Raw genomic sequence first — 16859 nt, 5'->3', positions numbered from 1 at the left:
CCTCTGCCCTTTGCCCCCATTGTTGCTTGCCCCTTCTGCCTGCCCCCTCCCACAAGAAAAAAGCACTGTGGCACAGACAGCGCAGGCTGCATCATAGTGCTTTTTTTCTTAGCACTGCATAGGCTATAGGTCTCACATATGCAAGATCTATTGACTTTGCCAACATGGATAAAATAAATTGACATATCCAATGGATAGGGTATACCTAATGGATTTGCCAATGCTAGTTTATCTTTAAAATAGGGGCTTCCTTGGGCCTTCCCATTTACCCCCACCAGGATGTTCTCCATCACTACACCACTTGCTCACTGCAGTTTGAAATTTTCGGAAAATGAACATTATTCTGGATTTTTTTTTAGGTCTTGCACACTTTTGGCCTTACTCCCTGTGGGTTTGGATTTCAACACCAGAACTGTGGTGTATCATGAAGCACTAGTGGCATTACTGAGGCAGCGATAAAGCTGAACAATTTTGCTCTAAAAGCATTAAAAACTAAAACTCTGATCAACACTGTTGACTAAGTGTTGCTGGTTTTGGAGGTGATACCTCCTCTTGACAACACTAAAAATATTCTCTATGACATAGGCAATATGGTGGAGCAAGCTAATAAAGTGGGAAGATGCTGCAATTTCAATTTAGATGCAAACCAATCTGCATTAGATCACAGTTTGTCATTCTAACGTTTAATCAGACTCTGACTGGTGATTATCAAATTCCCCATAAGGCACCTGTGGCTCCTGAATTCATTATGCAGATGGGTTTAGGGCCATATTTATAACTGTGGTGCCCTTAGGCACAGGCTTTGTAAAGTCGATCATGGTAGGAAGGCAAACTTGGTGCCAAGTAGCTACTTTGAATCTGATGGCTGATCACTGTGACAGGATGAACACATGGTGTGAAACAGAGTAGGCAAATCCTGAGCAATGGTTGATACCAAAACTTAAATGGGTGTAAATACCAATCCTGAATTGCACAGAATGAGCAAACTCGACTTCCTCTGTGGGGAATCTGTGGAAGTTCTCCCTCTGAGAAAGCTTTGAAAAAACTAAGTCAAGTGGTGCCTCTCACAGCACAGCTCTCAAATAAATTGGCTTGAAAGCACTCATGAATATTTTAGTACTTTTATGGCATTACAAGCAAGCCCAATTGCCCCACTTGAACGCTTTGAGAAAATGAAGGCAAATGTGTGGTATTTTACGTAGAATAAAACTAAACACTTGCAAAAAGTATAGGTTGTAGGTGCAGTTGAATCTAAATCTGGATACACAATTTAACACGGCCCATCATGTTTCAAAATGAATCTAGCATAATTCATAACTTCTCCATTGTACTCCTTTAATTTCTCATCCTTAATTGCCACTCTTAAGTAGATTCTCTGTCATTTGACATGATGTGAGTTTCTACTTGGAATGTGTACAGTAGGAAATATAGAAGATACCCTGATTCTCACAGACCCAGAAAATGCCAGCAAGGTTATTGCCCACATGAGACACAGTTTAGGGTTCAAGGAGTGGATAGAAAACTGAGGTTTCATAAACACTATAGATGATGACAGAGGAGATTAATGCAATTGTACAGGTTTGGGCCTGGACACTGGTAGTGGCATTATCATAAAACTTTTTGTCAATAAAGTTCACAAAACACCTCTACAGGAGTCATGAAATGAGCAGCAAGAGCCCTTTAGATCCATGGAAAAAACAAAAGCAACACATTTCTACAACTCAGCATAAATTAATACTTACGTAATAGATTAAAACACATTTTGGACATCCAATTACTTTTTCACCATACATCAGCTTGACATCTTCAGAACATTTAGAAATTGTTCTACCTAATAGTAGGGTAATAAAACTTAATTCCCCCAAAGGAAAGCTTACCAGTTTTTGAAAATACTTTTTTGGCCCCAGCCTCAGCATTATATTTTAACTAAACACACAAACTTGCCCCCCAAATATCAGCTTGCTTTCTCCAACAAGTGCTCATATAATTACTGCAACCCATCAACAGAATCTGCCTCATCTTCCTGTATATCACATTGCCGGGGCTGTGACATCCGTCACATGCCATGGGTAGCCATCAGTTGTCAATGATGTCCACCACACATTGTAAGCCGCGGATGGCCAATATTCCATGAGTACAAACATATCAGAGATGGTCCATATGTGGGACTTGAAACAACCATGACCGGACGTCTGTCTCTGTGGTTGAGCTTGAGCAAGAGGAGAAAGGGAATGGGCGCTGAAGCTTTGGGACGATGGCCCAATAACAAGTTGCATGTTCTTTTACACTTTGCAACTAGCTTTCTTTTATGACCATTACAACATGTATTTGAATCCACTGGTTGGGTTGCATGTTCATGTACAGCAATATCCTACATTTTGAAACTTTCACATCAGTTGACTCCAGTGGAAAATAGGAAGTATTTTACTTACATGACTCAATTCACAGGTTCCATGCTCATATGTATTGATACTAGTGAATAATGTATAAATGAAGTGATTACACCACTTTTGCAATTATTCCATTTGGTATTTGCATGAACTGAAATATAAAGACCTATATGGTTTATACAACAAAGAATGATGGACATCACCTCAATGATAGCAGCATTAATTAAAATAGCTTAAACCTTGGTGTATCATGAAGCACTAGTGGCATTACTGAGGCAGTGATGCATGCTGTACGTCCACAGACGGCTAATCTGGTCATATTAGGATATGTGTTGAATCTGTGATGGTGGATCTAATTATTCATTCAAGACGGGCTCATAGGGGGCAGTATAGTATACCTCTCTGATATGTCTTATACTAAACTACGTTCTTATCTGTCTCTCCTTCTATACTAGAATCTATCATGTGTTTTAGCTCAGTTCACTGTTGTGCTCCATCTGAGTCAAGTGAGAGGTAGCCCATGTGTACAAAGAATCTGTGTTCTGCCATATCTTAATACTATAGTGTGGTTCAGTATAAACAGAAGCACAATGGTAAGTACAATTAATGTATGACATCCAGTATTGTTTAACATTATTGTACAGGCATAATATCAATAACATTATATGGTTAAACCTACTGAAATTCTATTTATGTATGTTCTGCACACAGGGGAAATGTGAACTTACAGTACTGGCTCAGGGACACACTAGTAGATAGGGGACACACCATAGTTGGGGTTTTATTAGAATACTGTTGTTAGGGCTTCTATAGAATTTGGCTCGCTATGAGGGATACAAGGCTAAGCTGGGGATATAAGGAATGTCTCCTTGCCATCCACCAATGATCATTTGAGGAAACCATTTTATGGCTGGTACTGGACTAGAAGTGTATCTCAGGATATTCCAAATGTAAGGTCAGAAGTACTTGAGAACAGTAAGGGATTTATGTATCACCTTTTCCTTCTCTACATAGAGATTTTGAAGTATCCATGAGAAGCAGGTTAATCTTATCAAACCGAGAAGGTAGTGTGACAAATTGGCACATTGGTGTATAATCACTGTATCTTATCCCGTGACCATCCTACCTCCAAGTGATGATAGCTTTAATTTTGCCAAAGTGGAATTTATTACACCAAAAAGGACCACCTTTTCCATGGCTAGGATTACGCCTGTAATGCTACTATAATGACCAGGAGGTCCAGAATATGCCAAAGGAGGCCCACCATTATGCCGCGGATGACTACCATAACCCCAAAGGTGCCAACAACGCACTAAGGAGGTCCCTTACTTCATACTGTCTTGGACTACAGCAACATACCAAGAAGGTACGTCATAGGCATAGGCCATGATTATGCCATGATTCCCGAAATATGCCAAGAAGACAATAGCACAGGTCACAAGGACACAGTGGTTAAGAGCGCTGAACTACACAGTAAGGTGTGTTGGCTTTGTGAACACAAGCATTGCACCCTTAATTAATTCCCTGCAATGTAACAGGGCAGTGGTAGTCTGTGGGGAAGCATGTTTGCATTATTGCACTGTTAGCCTCAAGGGAGGAGCTGCAAGTGAGCCTAATGTTGCCTCGTACACTAAGGCCTAAAAACCTCACTGTGCCAAATTAAGAGATCATGAAAAGTAGGGGTGTTACACCAGTGCAGTACATTTGGGGCCATATGTACGAACACTTTTTCCCATAGACACAGAATGGGTAAAAACCTTTGCTACATCTGGCCTTTGGTCTCTTGGCAGACTAGTAGGGGTAAACGAATGTGATGAGGTAGAAGAAGCTAGTCTGGCATTCTTTGTGTTTTCATACGAAAATCTGATCCAGTTTTTGAGTTGGATTATGGATCTCGAGCTCCTTCAAGTACCCCAGTGGAATCAAATACAATATAACCTTAAATATGTTGTCTTTGGCAATACAATATTACTAGGGCTCGGCAGCAGTCCACTTTCCTTGTGCAGTGAAGTATAGTGTGGCTATGTTCTGTGCAGTACACCCCTTTCCTTCAGAAGTGCCTTTGTGCAATAATTTCCCACAGCTTTTCTGTGGTGTATTATACCAAAGGATATTTGTCTCTGCAGTACTTATCTGCTCATCATGTTTGCATCTGCAGAAACTATCCTACTATCTGCCTTTTTTCCTTGCAGATGTGCAACTGTACAATACATTATCTACATGGTGCTACCCTACTGACAGAATTTTTTGCCACATTGAATTTTCTCTTTGGCAGCCTTGGCCTAAGCACATTGTAGTACACAACAACTTGTTGCAAGAGCAAATAGCACACCCCTCACTGACTGCAGTGCTTTCTATCCAGGTCTGGAACTGAACCAACTGTTCTACACTGAGCAGCCAAGCTAAATGTCAGTGACAGGCACGAGGCAGCCACCCTTGCCTTTGCCAGGAGAAACAGGCAGCAGTCAGGAATGAGAAAAACAGACATGTCACAATTGCTGGACTAACCTAATGCACGGCGGGCCACCATCTTTTCCTTTCTGAGGCTGTGGTGTATCCGAGAAAGGCTCAGACTATAAGGCCTTAAGTGAGCCGTTGATCTTGACCTGCAGACTTCAAATGCACTTCAGAAACGTGTTACACTGTGATTATATCAAAATATCAAAAAAATAAAAAAAGTCTCAAAATATAAACAACGTTTTTAAAATTCATGTTGCAGGGGTAGCGGCTATGTATGTCAATCAGAATAAAGAAGCAGTTAAACCTCAAATTATGTTCATTGGCTCTAAAATTTGTTTTGATGCTCAGCATGAGCAGCAAACACCATCTGAACTGAATCAGTGAGTAGCTCCTCGCTACATTATGTACCTCAACACATAGCACTGCCTGAGCTGCGCTAGAGTTGTTGTGCAATATTCTTCTGTAATTGTCAGTCAGTTAAATATGGCTGAGTGTGGAAGTAGGTGGAACATAGCAGGAGCTGCGGGCTGTTTTACAACCACTGTAGGTCCATGTAGCATTGTTTCCTTTGGTTGTGATATGCACTCTTGTTGAATAACAATTCTACTAGCGACAGACCTGCATATTTTATGAATTTGTAGGGATGTGCTAAGTTACAAAGTCTGTGAATTGCAAAGCTCAAGAAGTGTAAAAATCTATTAAAAAAGGGCAGCTTAAATGGCAATTTGCAGCAGCAGAAAACTTTTCCCCTGCAGCAGAAAACTTTTCCCCTGCAGCAGAGTGCTATGACGCGCAGTTGGTGGATTGCCACAGTTTGGCGGCAGTCCTCTTACCCTTGTTTCAGGCTTCAAAGATTGGACAAGGTGTCACCCCTCACCACCATGCAATCATCCCTGCTGTGAGGCTCCTCCAATGTTCCCCATCCACTACCTCTGAGCAAGCCCTAAACTCGCCACAATCCAGCCCTCTCTCCCCCAAGCACCTCCCTACACACTGGAAGTCTTGCACATAGAAACCTGCACCAAGAAATCTGGTGCTTTGCTGTAGCCAGATGTTCAATTAAATGCATCTTGAGCAAAGTCTGTCACAATCTAGGGGCACAGACAAAACATGTGTATCACTAATAAATCCCAAGAAGTCTGCAGAGGGTCTTAACCTTGCTCAGGACGTCCTGTAGCATATCTAGAAAATTATCTGCCTGTGCAGTGTGGACCTGCTGGCTCTAGATTAGACGTAGTAACTGAGTACTTTTGTAGCATACGATATACTCTATATGCATGTTGCACTAAAACAAATTATGTCTCCTCATCCTCATACTTAGATCTTCTGAAATTTCGTAGACTGTCAATCCAGTAACAGATCATCAACGTGTATATTTGTTTCCATGACACACTTGATAGAAGTAATGTTCTTTTGACATAATACATGGGATTCTGCAATCTCTGCATTAAAAACTCATTTCCAGTTTTTTTTAAATTAATCAGTGACTTGTGATGCACCCAGTCGCTAATTATAAAGAAATTGTCAGTACTCAACTATAATACTTATTACATTTGACTTCTGATGTCACAATGCTTGCTGTCGGAGCCAGCAGCCTAGGGGGAAGGCAGATTAGGTCACAGAATATTATTATAGGAGCTGTTTTGAAATGTTGCTTTCCTTTCTTCTGCTCTGTTTTTCTAGCTGCACAGTAGCAAGTAGAAAGAAGATGTTGATGGGAACATGTTTATTGTTTATACTCCTTAGGTAACTATGGAAAGGTTAGAATCTTTCTACATGTTTCTATACATTCTGAGCTACTGACTTGTATTGAACCAGTTATAGTATTGTTTTGCAACAAATGTCTAACAACCTTTTTGATGTGTTTAATTTTGCAATATAGATTCCATTTTTATTCTTCACTCTTCATGTTGTAAACATACTCTCATTTTCATATGAAAGAGCTAAGGATTTAAGTAGTCTGGGGGAAAGGTGATGGTGTGATCATGTATTATAAGGAATTGAGTCCCCCTTGCTGTACATGATAAGGATATTGCAAGCCACCTCAGAGTTCCATAACCTTATTTAAAAAACTCAGTGTTCGGCCTTGTTCCTCTATATGCCTATGGAACTCCTCAGTCCACTATCCTCATAATGTACGTCAGCGGGAACTTTACCTATTTATAATACATAAAGAAGAAGACAGACAATGCAACTAATTAGGTTTTGAGATTTATTTTTTAACCCGTGGGTAACTATTGAAATAGTGCAACCACAAAATAATCTTATGTACTTATGCATTTGTTCTATGTTCTATAGTATCCATTCATTGTCTCCTAATCATTTAAGGCAAAAAGGACTTCACTCTCAACTTGGCACATCCTGAAATTGAGAGCAATACAAAAGAGAGCCACTAATAATAGGTACAGCAGCTTGACATATTCGACAGGAATATACAAGTCTCGTGGCATTTTTGGAATATAAGCATTTCTGACCTGGCATTTGCTTCCTTTTCTAATTCCGGAAAAGCAGCATGGCCCCGGACAACATGCTCTATCTGCAAAAGAGATGGAAATATAGAAGATTATAAATAACTACGAGCATAGACGTTTGTTTCAATCAGAATTCATGTACAAGCAAAGCATACTGAAATACATTGTTCATGACTTACAAGGTTTTGTAAATTCTTTGTTTTTTAAGTAGGTGCCCTTTCTATCACTTATCTAGTCAATCGTGAAAGCTTAACGCCATAATGCTATTGAGACGCATTTTCCTGGTGAAAATTGCACACATTTAAATTCGTGGGTGCAGTTTTTATCCAGTTACAAAGGGATGGGGGATATTGTTTGTTATTCTCCATTCATGCAGTTGTATTTGTGCAACCTGAACTGTGTCTGTACTCTCTGCCGCAGTTTGCAAATGCAAACACCCACAAACTGCAGCGAAATAGTAAAAATGTTATTAAAAGGAACAGTTAGAGTATCATGTTTGCACCTTAGGTGTGCAATTGTACATAAAAACAAACGTCTCTTTGTGCAGAAAACAAACGTATGTTATGTCTGAGTTTTCAGGGACAATAATTTGAGGTTGTGTTACATACTATTTTGTACTGTAAAGATTTAGTCATAATAAGTACGGGGAATATTCCTATTTTATTCTTAAAATACAGATGTTAGGAGTTGGGCTTTCATCTCTGGGTGGAGACTGCTTGCCTCAGAGTCAGGATGTACTAACCTTTTGCTTGGAATCCAACTGGAGAGATGCACTCGTTTGTCTCTCACCAACTCTGCCAGTGACCACATACACAGCAAAAAGAGGGTTGAAATTTGACAGAGGGGAATAGGATAAGAGAGGAAACAGAGACAGGGGATACCACCAATCGGACTCATCACTTATGCTAATCAAGGATGTCCGGAGAATGTAGTAGATCTGGAGACAAAGGGATATGTTTAGTCACTTACCATTTAGGGTTATGTGCTCTCCTTTAATTGTAAATTTATATGCCTTAGCACTATATCTGATATTTCTGTGTAACAAACTCACTCTACTTTGATGTGTAACTTGCTATACTTGAAAACAAGTTTTTCGGTGCTGTTTCATATCAAAATATCAAGAAACCATATCGAACATGAGATCTTTATTTGCCAACACTGGCAATAATTCCTCAAAGAATGCATTGTATTAACAATTGGAGAAGGAGTGGCCATTTTTTAACAACGTCTTTCTCAGTTATATTGGTGAAGTGAATATTGAGACTGGTGTGAGTCTTGTGCGCAATAAGCTACGGGGTATTCAAATACAGAACTATCCTGGATAGTCCTGGCAGTGGTGAGGCCTAGTCCTCGGATGTAAATCCTGCTTAGCTTTCGGTTTTCAGATCCGAACTAAGGGCTTATCCGTTTTACCGCGCTCGTTCACAGAGGCAGCTTCTGAGCACGAACAGAGCACAGGAGCCTGACTGTGAGGCCCTACACGTACATGGTTTAACTTCATCTCCCAGGTGCAAAAGTACAAACGTGTCTTACACGTCGCATAGATCACACATGTTCACCTATACAGTGGGGAACGAACCCCTCACTCTTAAGACAGATTGTTTTTTTTTAAAAACAGAACTGCATGGGGCCTGAAGTTCTTCTCAGGAGCCCTGAGTATCGGGAGTTGCCGGATACGACAGCGCCCCGATCTTGATTTCACCTCACGCCTCTTTCTTCCATCACGTACACTGCCATCGTCTTTATCTCAGACTAACATGTCATTTCTCATCACTGCTTTTTCCCCTTCTATTTTCCTACACATCCTCCTATTGTCTCTCTTCTCTACCTTTTGCTCTGGGAAGTCTGATGAAAAAGAAGTCGTCCCAGGTGCCCACTAACCGCGACCACGAGCACAAATTACACACTCTGAGGAAAAGATGATGGATTCAAGGCCTTGAAACCAGGAAATAAGGTATATATTTTAATGGATTTGCACACAACGGGAGTTGGTATTCTTTCAGCTTTTACAGAAGAAAGAAGTTTGCACTTTCCAAGTAGGTTGCATCACTTACGCTGATGCTCGGCTTTTAAATAGATTTCAAACACTGCCAAATTTAAAGTATACTCTAAGAACCATTGACACCTTTCTCTTGGGTCGCTCCTGAGACAGTCTTTAATTTCCACCACGCCCCAAATTCCCATCAGATAGTAATTAATTTGGTGAGCACTGCCCCATAAGGTTGTGATGCAGCAACTTACTGTTGAACCGGATTCTCGCATTTGAGGGTTGAAATCTATTTAAAATGTTTCAGTGTTCCTAATTGAATTGGTTTTGAAAATCCCGTTAGCATAGATCACACTAACGACAAAAAGCTATTTTTGTAATTGTTTTCTTCTGAAATCAATCCATACCATTTGAAAAATGGAAAGGCTAATAAAAACAGACCCTAATTTCGGGGATTTGCCTATTGTCATTGATTAAATTCACTGCTAACCTCTGAGCATCTGAACCTGCAGCTACCAAAGTCACCACTGCGCCCTTCAGCTGAAATGTTGTCAACTTAAGAACAAGACTTTCCATCAGAAAGGAAAAATCATTAATGGCATTGAGCAGTCAGTGTATACAACATAAGATAGACCCCCCTGAAGCAAGCTTCGAATGTCCTCTTATTTTTTTAATAGCAGAGAAGAATGTAGCTAGGCCAGATGTCTGTTTAAAGTTGTGCAGATGTTTTGATATGAAAGGAATTATGTCTTTATTCAATCAATTACATTTAAGTTTCTGTTTAGACACTTAAATCCCAGAATCATGAACCAATTAAAATGGACTGCGTGCAATATTTTACACTATTATAACAATATCCAGATGTGAAGATATGAAAATAATGTGAAATAATTCCTGTGTATGTGGCCTTATTTCCTGCCCTTCCATGTTGACAGTAAAGGTTTAGCCAAAGCACAGACAATTTAAGGTTCGGCCTTTCAGAAAATCCAATGCAGGATCTGAAGTCCAGACGAAAACTACATACTTCCAGCATGTTGTTTACACCTATGCATGTTTGTAACTTACAAGGGTTTTGGGGTTTTTCATGGACGTCATTTAGGGGTCGCCAGAGGTTGCAGCTGCGACCCCTGGCTTGCCCCTTGCGACCCCTCCCCTCAGAGGTGGCAAAATCAGTGCCAGGAACACAGGTACAGCTCGCTTGGCGCTCCACACTCCTTGCTTTCCAGCATTTTATTTTAGTACACTAATGGTGAATAACATTACAATATTCACTATTATTGTAATGAAAATCAAATACAATTCACTGGAATATTTAGGTCCCTAGCAGTTGAGGTAAGTAACAAAAATGCTTTTAAATGTATGTTATGTGCGTGCTTGGCGGTGAGAGTGTGTTTATGTGAGAGAGACTGAGTGTATGTGTGAAAGTGTAAGCATGTGTGTGTGTGGGAGTGAAAGAGAAGGTCAAAGGGCATGCAATGTCACTTTCTGCTACCCCTGGCATTTTGGTGAATTGATGTCCATGGTTTTACCTGCCATTCAATTCTAGGGCTACAGAAATATGCAGGGCCCAATATAAATATAATAATGCGCGCTACTCACTCCCATTGCCGAATAACGTCTGTTTCCCAAGCTCTCTACTTATGGTAGAGTATGCATCCATATGGTGAGGGTGACCATGCGGATGCATACTATACGATATGTATACAGCACGCCTGCGTACTGCGTGCTTTGGAGAAGATTCGAGCAAATGTATTCATTCTGAAACTTTACATTTTTATTCTTTCAGATGAAGATCGGTCAGGTGCATTCCTCACCTCACCTGGTGAAACGGGATGCCCTGGTGATTTTTGCCACAAGTTCAGCGGGACTTGGGTTTGGGGTAAGTGAGATGGACAGAGCAGTGAGGAAAGAACAAAGAGAACGTCCCCCCCCCACAGGTGGGCTATTGCTTCTCTTGCACTGTATTTCCTTAACTAGTCCAAAGAGACACACCTGAAAATGGCAACAATTCTAATGAAAGTTAAAAACTGCGCCATAATAGTGTACGCATGAGCTTGTGGGGAGCCCTTCACATATTAACATACGTACATATGAAGGTCCGTTGAGGTGGTAAGACACGTACTTTATAAACGTTTGACCCAAGTGACTGTGGACTGCACACCACGTCACACCTTGTACAAAGGCAATAGATATGATATGACTATACATGATAGTAGAACTCAGCACACTCATGTGGTATGAACTTTCTTCACATCTGTTTCAAGTATTTACCGTTACACAGGTCACTAAATAGTTTAACATAATGGCCCTAATTACGACCGTCACGGTACAGGGCCGCGGTGGGGTCTGACCGCCATCAAAGCGGTGGTCAGACCACTTTGGCGGCAGTCAGACCACCACATTATGACTGTGGCGGTTGGGCCACGGTCGGACCTCCAGCACCGCCAGTTTCCCTCCACTGGAGGGACTGGCGGTGCTGGTGGTCCTAATCCACCAGGGCAGTCATGCATGCAGTGCTGCCATGTAAAAGCTGGCAGAGACGAAGTGCAGGGGGCCCCATGGGGCCAATGCACTGACCATGGGCAGTGCAGGGGTCCCCATGGACAGCCCCGTTGTGCTTTTCACTGTCTGCTTTGCAGACAGTGAAAAGCGTGGCGGGTGCTGTTGCTCCCTACACACTGTAACATTGCCGCCGGGTCAATGTTGTGGGCTGTTCCCTGCTGGGGCTCGGGAGAAGGCAGCAGCACTGGCGGCAACCTGACCGAGGGAGTTTGGCGGGCGGCCTTTTCCGCCTGCCAAACTCTTAATGGCCCCTCTGCCCTTTTGATTTCCAAATATCTGGATTGAATATTTAAATTCCTGTAGCAGAGTTGTATGACATTGGTAAAAGATTCCTACAATAACACCAATAGTCGGCTCCAAGAAACACCTGGAATCAACTTGCATCACCTTAATTACAGTTAATTACTGCATACTTATTGTATTGCATTGTTTTGCGGTATATGTCAAAAAATACTAAAGCATCTAACTGGATTGATAACTCATAACTCATAACTGGTCCTTTGCAGACTCCAGCAAGCCTGTTCCTTAAATTTTAAACAAATATAAAGTGTCTCATGTGACCTTCAAGACTTAATGCTTACAACTTTGTAGTTTTGATAAGAATAACAGCCAAACCATAGTACCATCAATGAAGCCACAAACACAAACCAGGCCACATTTCCCACGTCAGATCCAACAGTACAACACACCATATACAAGTGCAAAGCAATCAACAGTTTCTTCAAGAAAACAATAGACAGGAGCAGGAAGTCCACCGATGACAGCAAAGCACCAACCATCATGTCTCTTCTACTGCTATAAAACACATCGAAATTGGCAAGCCTCCTTACCATCACCAATCAAGAGTCCTTAAGCCTCTTTAATCCTTGAAGGTCAAATTTAATGAAGACAAGGTGATTACATCATCAACACCAAAGTCCATCGCCTGCAAAGCATGTAGGCCACTGCTGAACTTCATCAATGCATCACTCACAAAACAATATTTTCTCCAACACCCTTTAGAGTGGACAAATCTTCCCAAGGTTGGGAAAAGCCAACCTCAATTTCAACATTAACAAATACCATCCAATTATCCACCTCAAGTTCATAATGAAGGCTGGAAACTCAGGCGAGTTATGCCACCTGTACCTGTTACTTTGATCTCAAAGTTGTGACAAGTTCTCCTCCTGTTTTCTCTTTCTGATGTAGCAAAGGCAACCATTGCCATAATGTCTTCTGAACTTAAGTCTTTATGACAAAGTACATCATGATGTGACCTATTAACAAATATAAATTTACATATGTACATAAATCTTCTCCTGCATCTAGGTGTAAATCTACGCTTTTGTACTATTTACCATTTCCAAGTGCAGACTTAAATGTCTCCACCTCCTCAGTTCACTGTGAGCGTAATATTACTACCAATAACCTTTCAGATGTAGGTAAAATGTGCCAAAAGTATCTCAGTGAGTACCCTCAGTTAGAAGGTAAGTACTATACACAAGCTATATGTACACAAACCCAAAATAGGTAAGTAAGAGTCAGAAAAGTAATGCAAACAGTGTAGAATTACAATAGGATGCAAAAGGTAAACATAGGTCTAGGGGCAACACAAACCATATACTCCAAAAGTGGAATGCGAATCACGAATGGACCCCAGACCTATGGGAGCTTGTAGAGGGTCGCTGGGACTGTAAGAAAATAGTCAAGGTGTCCAAGATACCCCACCCCAAGACCCTGAAAAGTAGGAGTAAAGTACACCTACTACCCCAAAAGGACGCAATAGTCTGGATAGGGGGATTCTGCAAGAACCACAAACACCAGCAAAGCACTGAATTCGGATTCCTGGACCTGAGGACCTGCAAGGTAAGGGGACCAAGTCCAAGAGTCGCGATAGTGTCCAGGGGGGGCAGGAGCCCAGGAAACCCCAAATGAAGGTGCAAGGAAGCTGTTTCCAGATGGAAGAAGCTTAGGATTCTGCAACAACGAAGAGAGCTAGAAACTTCTCCTTTGTAAGGAAGATGTCCCACGGTGTGCTGAAGGTTGCAGAAGTGTTTCCACACAGAAATACCGCAAACAAGCCTTGCTAGCTGCAAGGGTCACAGTAGAGGTTTTTGGGTGCTGCTGGGGACCAGGAAGGACCAGGATGTCGCCCTTTGGAGGAGGAGACAGAGGGGGCATTCAGCAACTCAGAGAGCCCCCACAGAAGCAGGCAGCACCCGTAGAAGTACCCGAACAGGCACTTAGAAGATTTGTGAACCAGAGCGGGCTCAGAGTCACAAAGGAGGGTCCCACGACGTCGGAGGCCAACTCAGAGGGTTGAGCACTGCAGGACGGAGTGCTAGGGACCCAGGCTAGGCTGTGCATGAAGGAAATCCAGGAGGAGTGCACAGGAGCCGGAGAAGCTGCAAATCACGCAGTACACAGGTTTGCAGTCTAGCATGGGGAGACAAGGACTTACCTCCACCAAACTTGGACTGAAGGACCACTGGACAGTGGGAGTCACTTGGATAGAGTTCCTGTGTTCCAGGGACCACACTCGTCAGGATGAGAGGGGACCCAGAGGACCGGTGATGCAGTCTTTTGGTGCCTGCATTAGCAGGGGGAAGATTCCATCGACCCACAGGAGATTTCTTCTTGGCTTCCAGTGCAGGGTGAAGGCAGATGACCCCCAGAGCATGCACCACCAGGAAACAGTTGAGAAAGCCGGCAGGATGAGGCGCTACAATGTTGCTGGTAGTTGTCTTGCTACTTTGTTGCGGTTTTGCAGGGGTCCTGGAGCAGTCAGCGGACGATCCTTGGCAGAAGTCGAAGAGGGAAGTGCAGAGGAACTCTGGTGAGCTCTTGCATTCGTTATCTCACGAATACCCCAGAGGAGAGACCATAAATAGCCAGAAAAGGAGGTTTCGCTACCAAGAAAGGAGGATTGGCTACCAAGAGAGGTAAGAGCCTATCAGAGGGGGTATCTGACATCACCTGCTGGCACTGGCCACGCAGAGCAGTCCAGTGTGCCCCCAACACCTCTGTTTCCAAGATGGCAGAGGTCTGGGACACACTGGAGGAGCTCTGGGCACCTCCCCTGGGAGGTACTGGTCAGGGGAGTGGTCACTCCCCTTTCCTTTGTCCAGTTTCACGCCAGAGCAGGGCTGGGGGATCCCTGAACCGGTGTAGACTGGCTTATGCAGAGATGGGCACCATCTGTGCCCATCAAAGCATTTCCAGAGGATGGGCGAGGCTACTCCTCCCCAGCCCTTCACACCTATTTCCAAAGGGAGAGGGTGTAACACCCTCTCTCAGAGGAAATCCTTTGTTCTGCCTTCCTGGGCCAGGGCTGCCCAGACCCCAGGAGGGCAGAATCCTGTCTGAGGGGTTGACAGCAGCTGCAGTGGAGACCCCGGAAAGGCAGTTTGGCAGTACACGGGATCTGTGGTAGAGACCCGGGGGATCATGGAATTGTCCCCCCAATACCAGAGTTGCATTGGGGTGACAATTCCATGATCGTAGACATGTTACATGGCCATGTTCGGAGTTACCATTGTGACGCTATACATAGGTAGTGACCTATGTATAGTGCACGCGTGTAATGGTGTCCCCGCACTCACAAAGTCCGGGGAATTTGCCCTGAACGATGTGGGGGCACCTTGGCTAGTGCCAGGGTGCCCACACACTAAGTAACTTGGCACCCAACCTTCACCAAGTGAGGGTTAGACATATAGGTGACTTATAAGTTACTTATGTGCAGTGAAAAATGGCTGTGAAATAACGTTGACGTTATTTGCAGTGGCAGGCCTGTGTAAGAATTGCCTGAGATCCCTATGGGTGGCAAAATAAATGCTGCAGCCCATAGGGATCTCCTGGAACTCCAATACCCTGGGTACCTAAGTAACATATACAAGGGAATTATATGGGTGTACCAGTGTGCCAATGAGAATTGGTAAATTTAGTCACTAGCCTGCAGTGACAAATTTAGAAAGCAGAGAGAGCATAAACACTGAGGTTCTGGTTAGCAGAGCCTCAGTGATACAGTTACGCACCACACAGGGACCACATACAGGGCACATACTATGAGCACTAGGGTCCTGCCTAGCAGGATCCCAGTGACACAAGGGCTAAAACAACATACATACAGTGAAAATTGGGGGTAACATGCCAGGCAAGATGGTACTTTCCTACACCATGTGTGGTGCCTGACTTACTCCAAGTCTGGAACTGAGTACATTTACTACTGTTTTGTGAACTTTAGAGCTGTAGTAGCTTTATATGTGTACTTTATGAATAGCAATGTACTAACTTTTGTGGGAAGCTATTTGTAGTAACCTTTCTATTCCTAATACCACCTTACGTTTCCCTAAGCCCCTCTCATTTAGTAGTCAATTCCACATTTTCCCACCACTTCACCTGGCCCCTAACGCATTTGCTACGAAGGTGTAAACTTACATTTGTGATTATCTCCTCATAGAAAAAATAGAAGATTTGAAGTAGAAGATTTACATCTGTAGATCTGTGAACTACATTTTGTAGTAATTAGATAGTGTACTGTAGGACTACATTACATACTACAAAAAGCAGTTTGTAAATTGGGCCCTATGACTAATGTCTTCTATGTAACTGGAGCATTGTCTTGTACTGTCTCTGCCAAGCTTCTACTCTGCATCCTGGTTTATTCATTTTATCAAGGTTATGTTACTTAAAACACACTGCAAAATCAGTCATCTTCAAGCAGGTAGCTTTCATGACTGTAACATCATGCATGTGTATTGCTTTAGTATGCTACCTAAACAACTGCAGGCTGGCATTATATTCTTTTGGGTACAGATTGGCGACAGACTGGTGGAATAACTTCTCTCCAAAACCACTCCCTATGCCTCTTCATAGGGTCTCTGAATCGGTTTTCTTTGGGAATTCACTAAAGATTGTGTAGGACATAAAAATGAGTCTTGTTTCACTCTGGAATTTAATTTCCTGAAATGAGGGGGTAGACCAGCAGTTTGATCTTTATGGTTCATGGGT

At 42.6% G+C, this 16859-nt stretch overlaps 1 protein-coding gene across 5 annotated transcripts in view; it reads right to left on the bottom strand.

The window, feature by feature from the left end:
• FGGY (FGGY carbohydrate kinase domain containing) overlaps positions 1-16859 on the bottom strand; it is a 1529104-nt gene that overhangs the window by 474126 nt on the left and 1038119 nt on the right. For all 5 annotated transcript variants that reach the window (XR_011202985.1, XM_069232576.1, XM_069232575.1 and 2 more), the window contains exon 10: positions 7325-7386. Coding sequence is in view for 4 of the 5 variants with exons in the window: in XM_069232576.1 (XP_069088677.1) it covers positions 7325-7386 (62 nt within the window). In the remaining variant the exon portion in view is untranslated. The remainder of the gene's footprint in view (positions 1-7324; positions 7387-16859) is intronic.

The sequence above is a fragment of the Pleurodeles waltl genome, chromosome 4_2 (assembly GCF_031143425.1).
Source record: "Pleurodeles waltl isolate 20211129_DDA chromosome 4_2, aPleWal1.hap1.20221129, whole genome shotgun sequence".
In the NCBI taxonomy this organism is placed as follows: domain Eukaryota; kingdom Metazoa; phylum Chordata; class Amphibia; order Caudata; family Salamandridae; genus Pleurodeles; species Pleurodeles waltl.
This window is presented reverse-complemented; position numbering and strand designations above follow the sequence as displayed.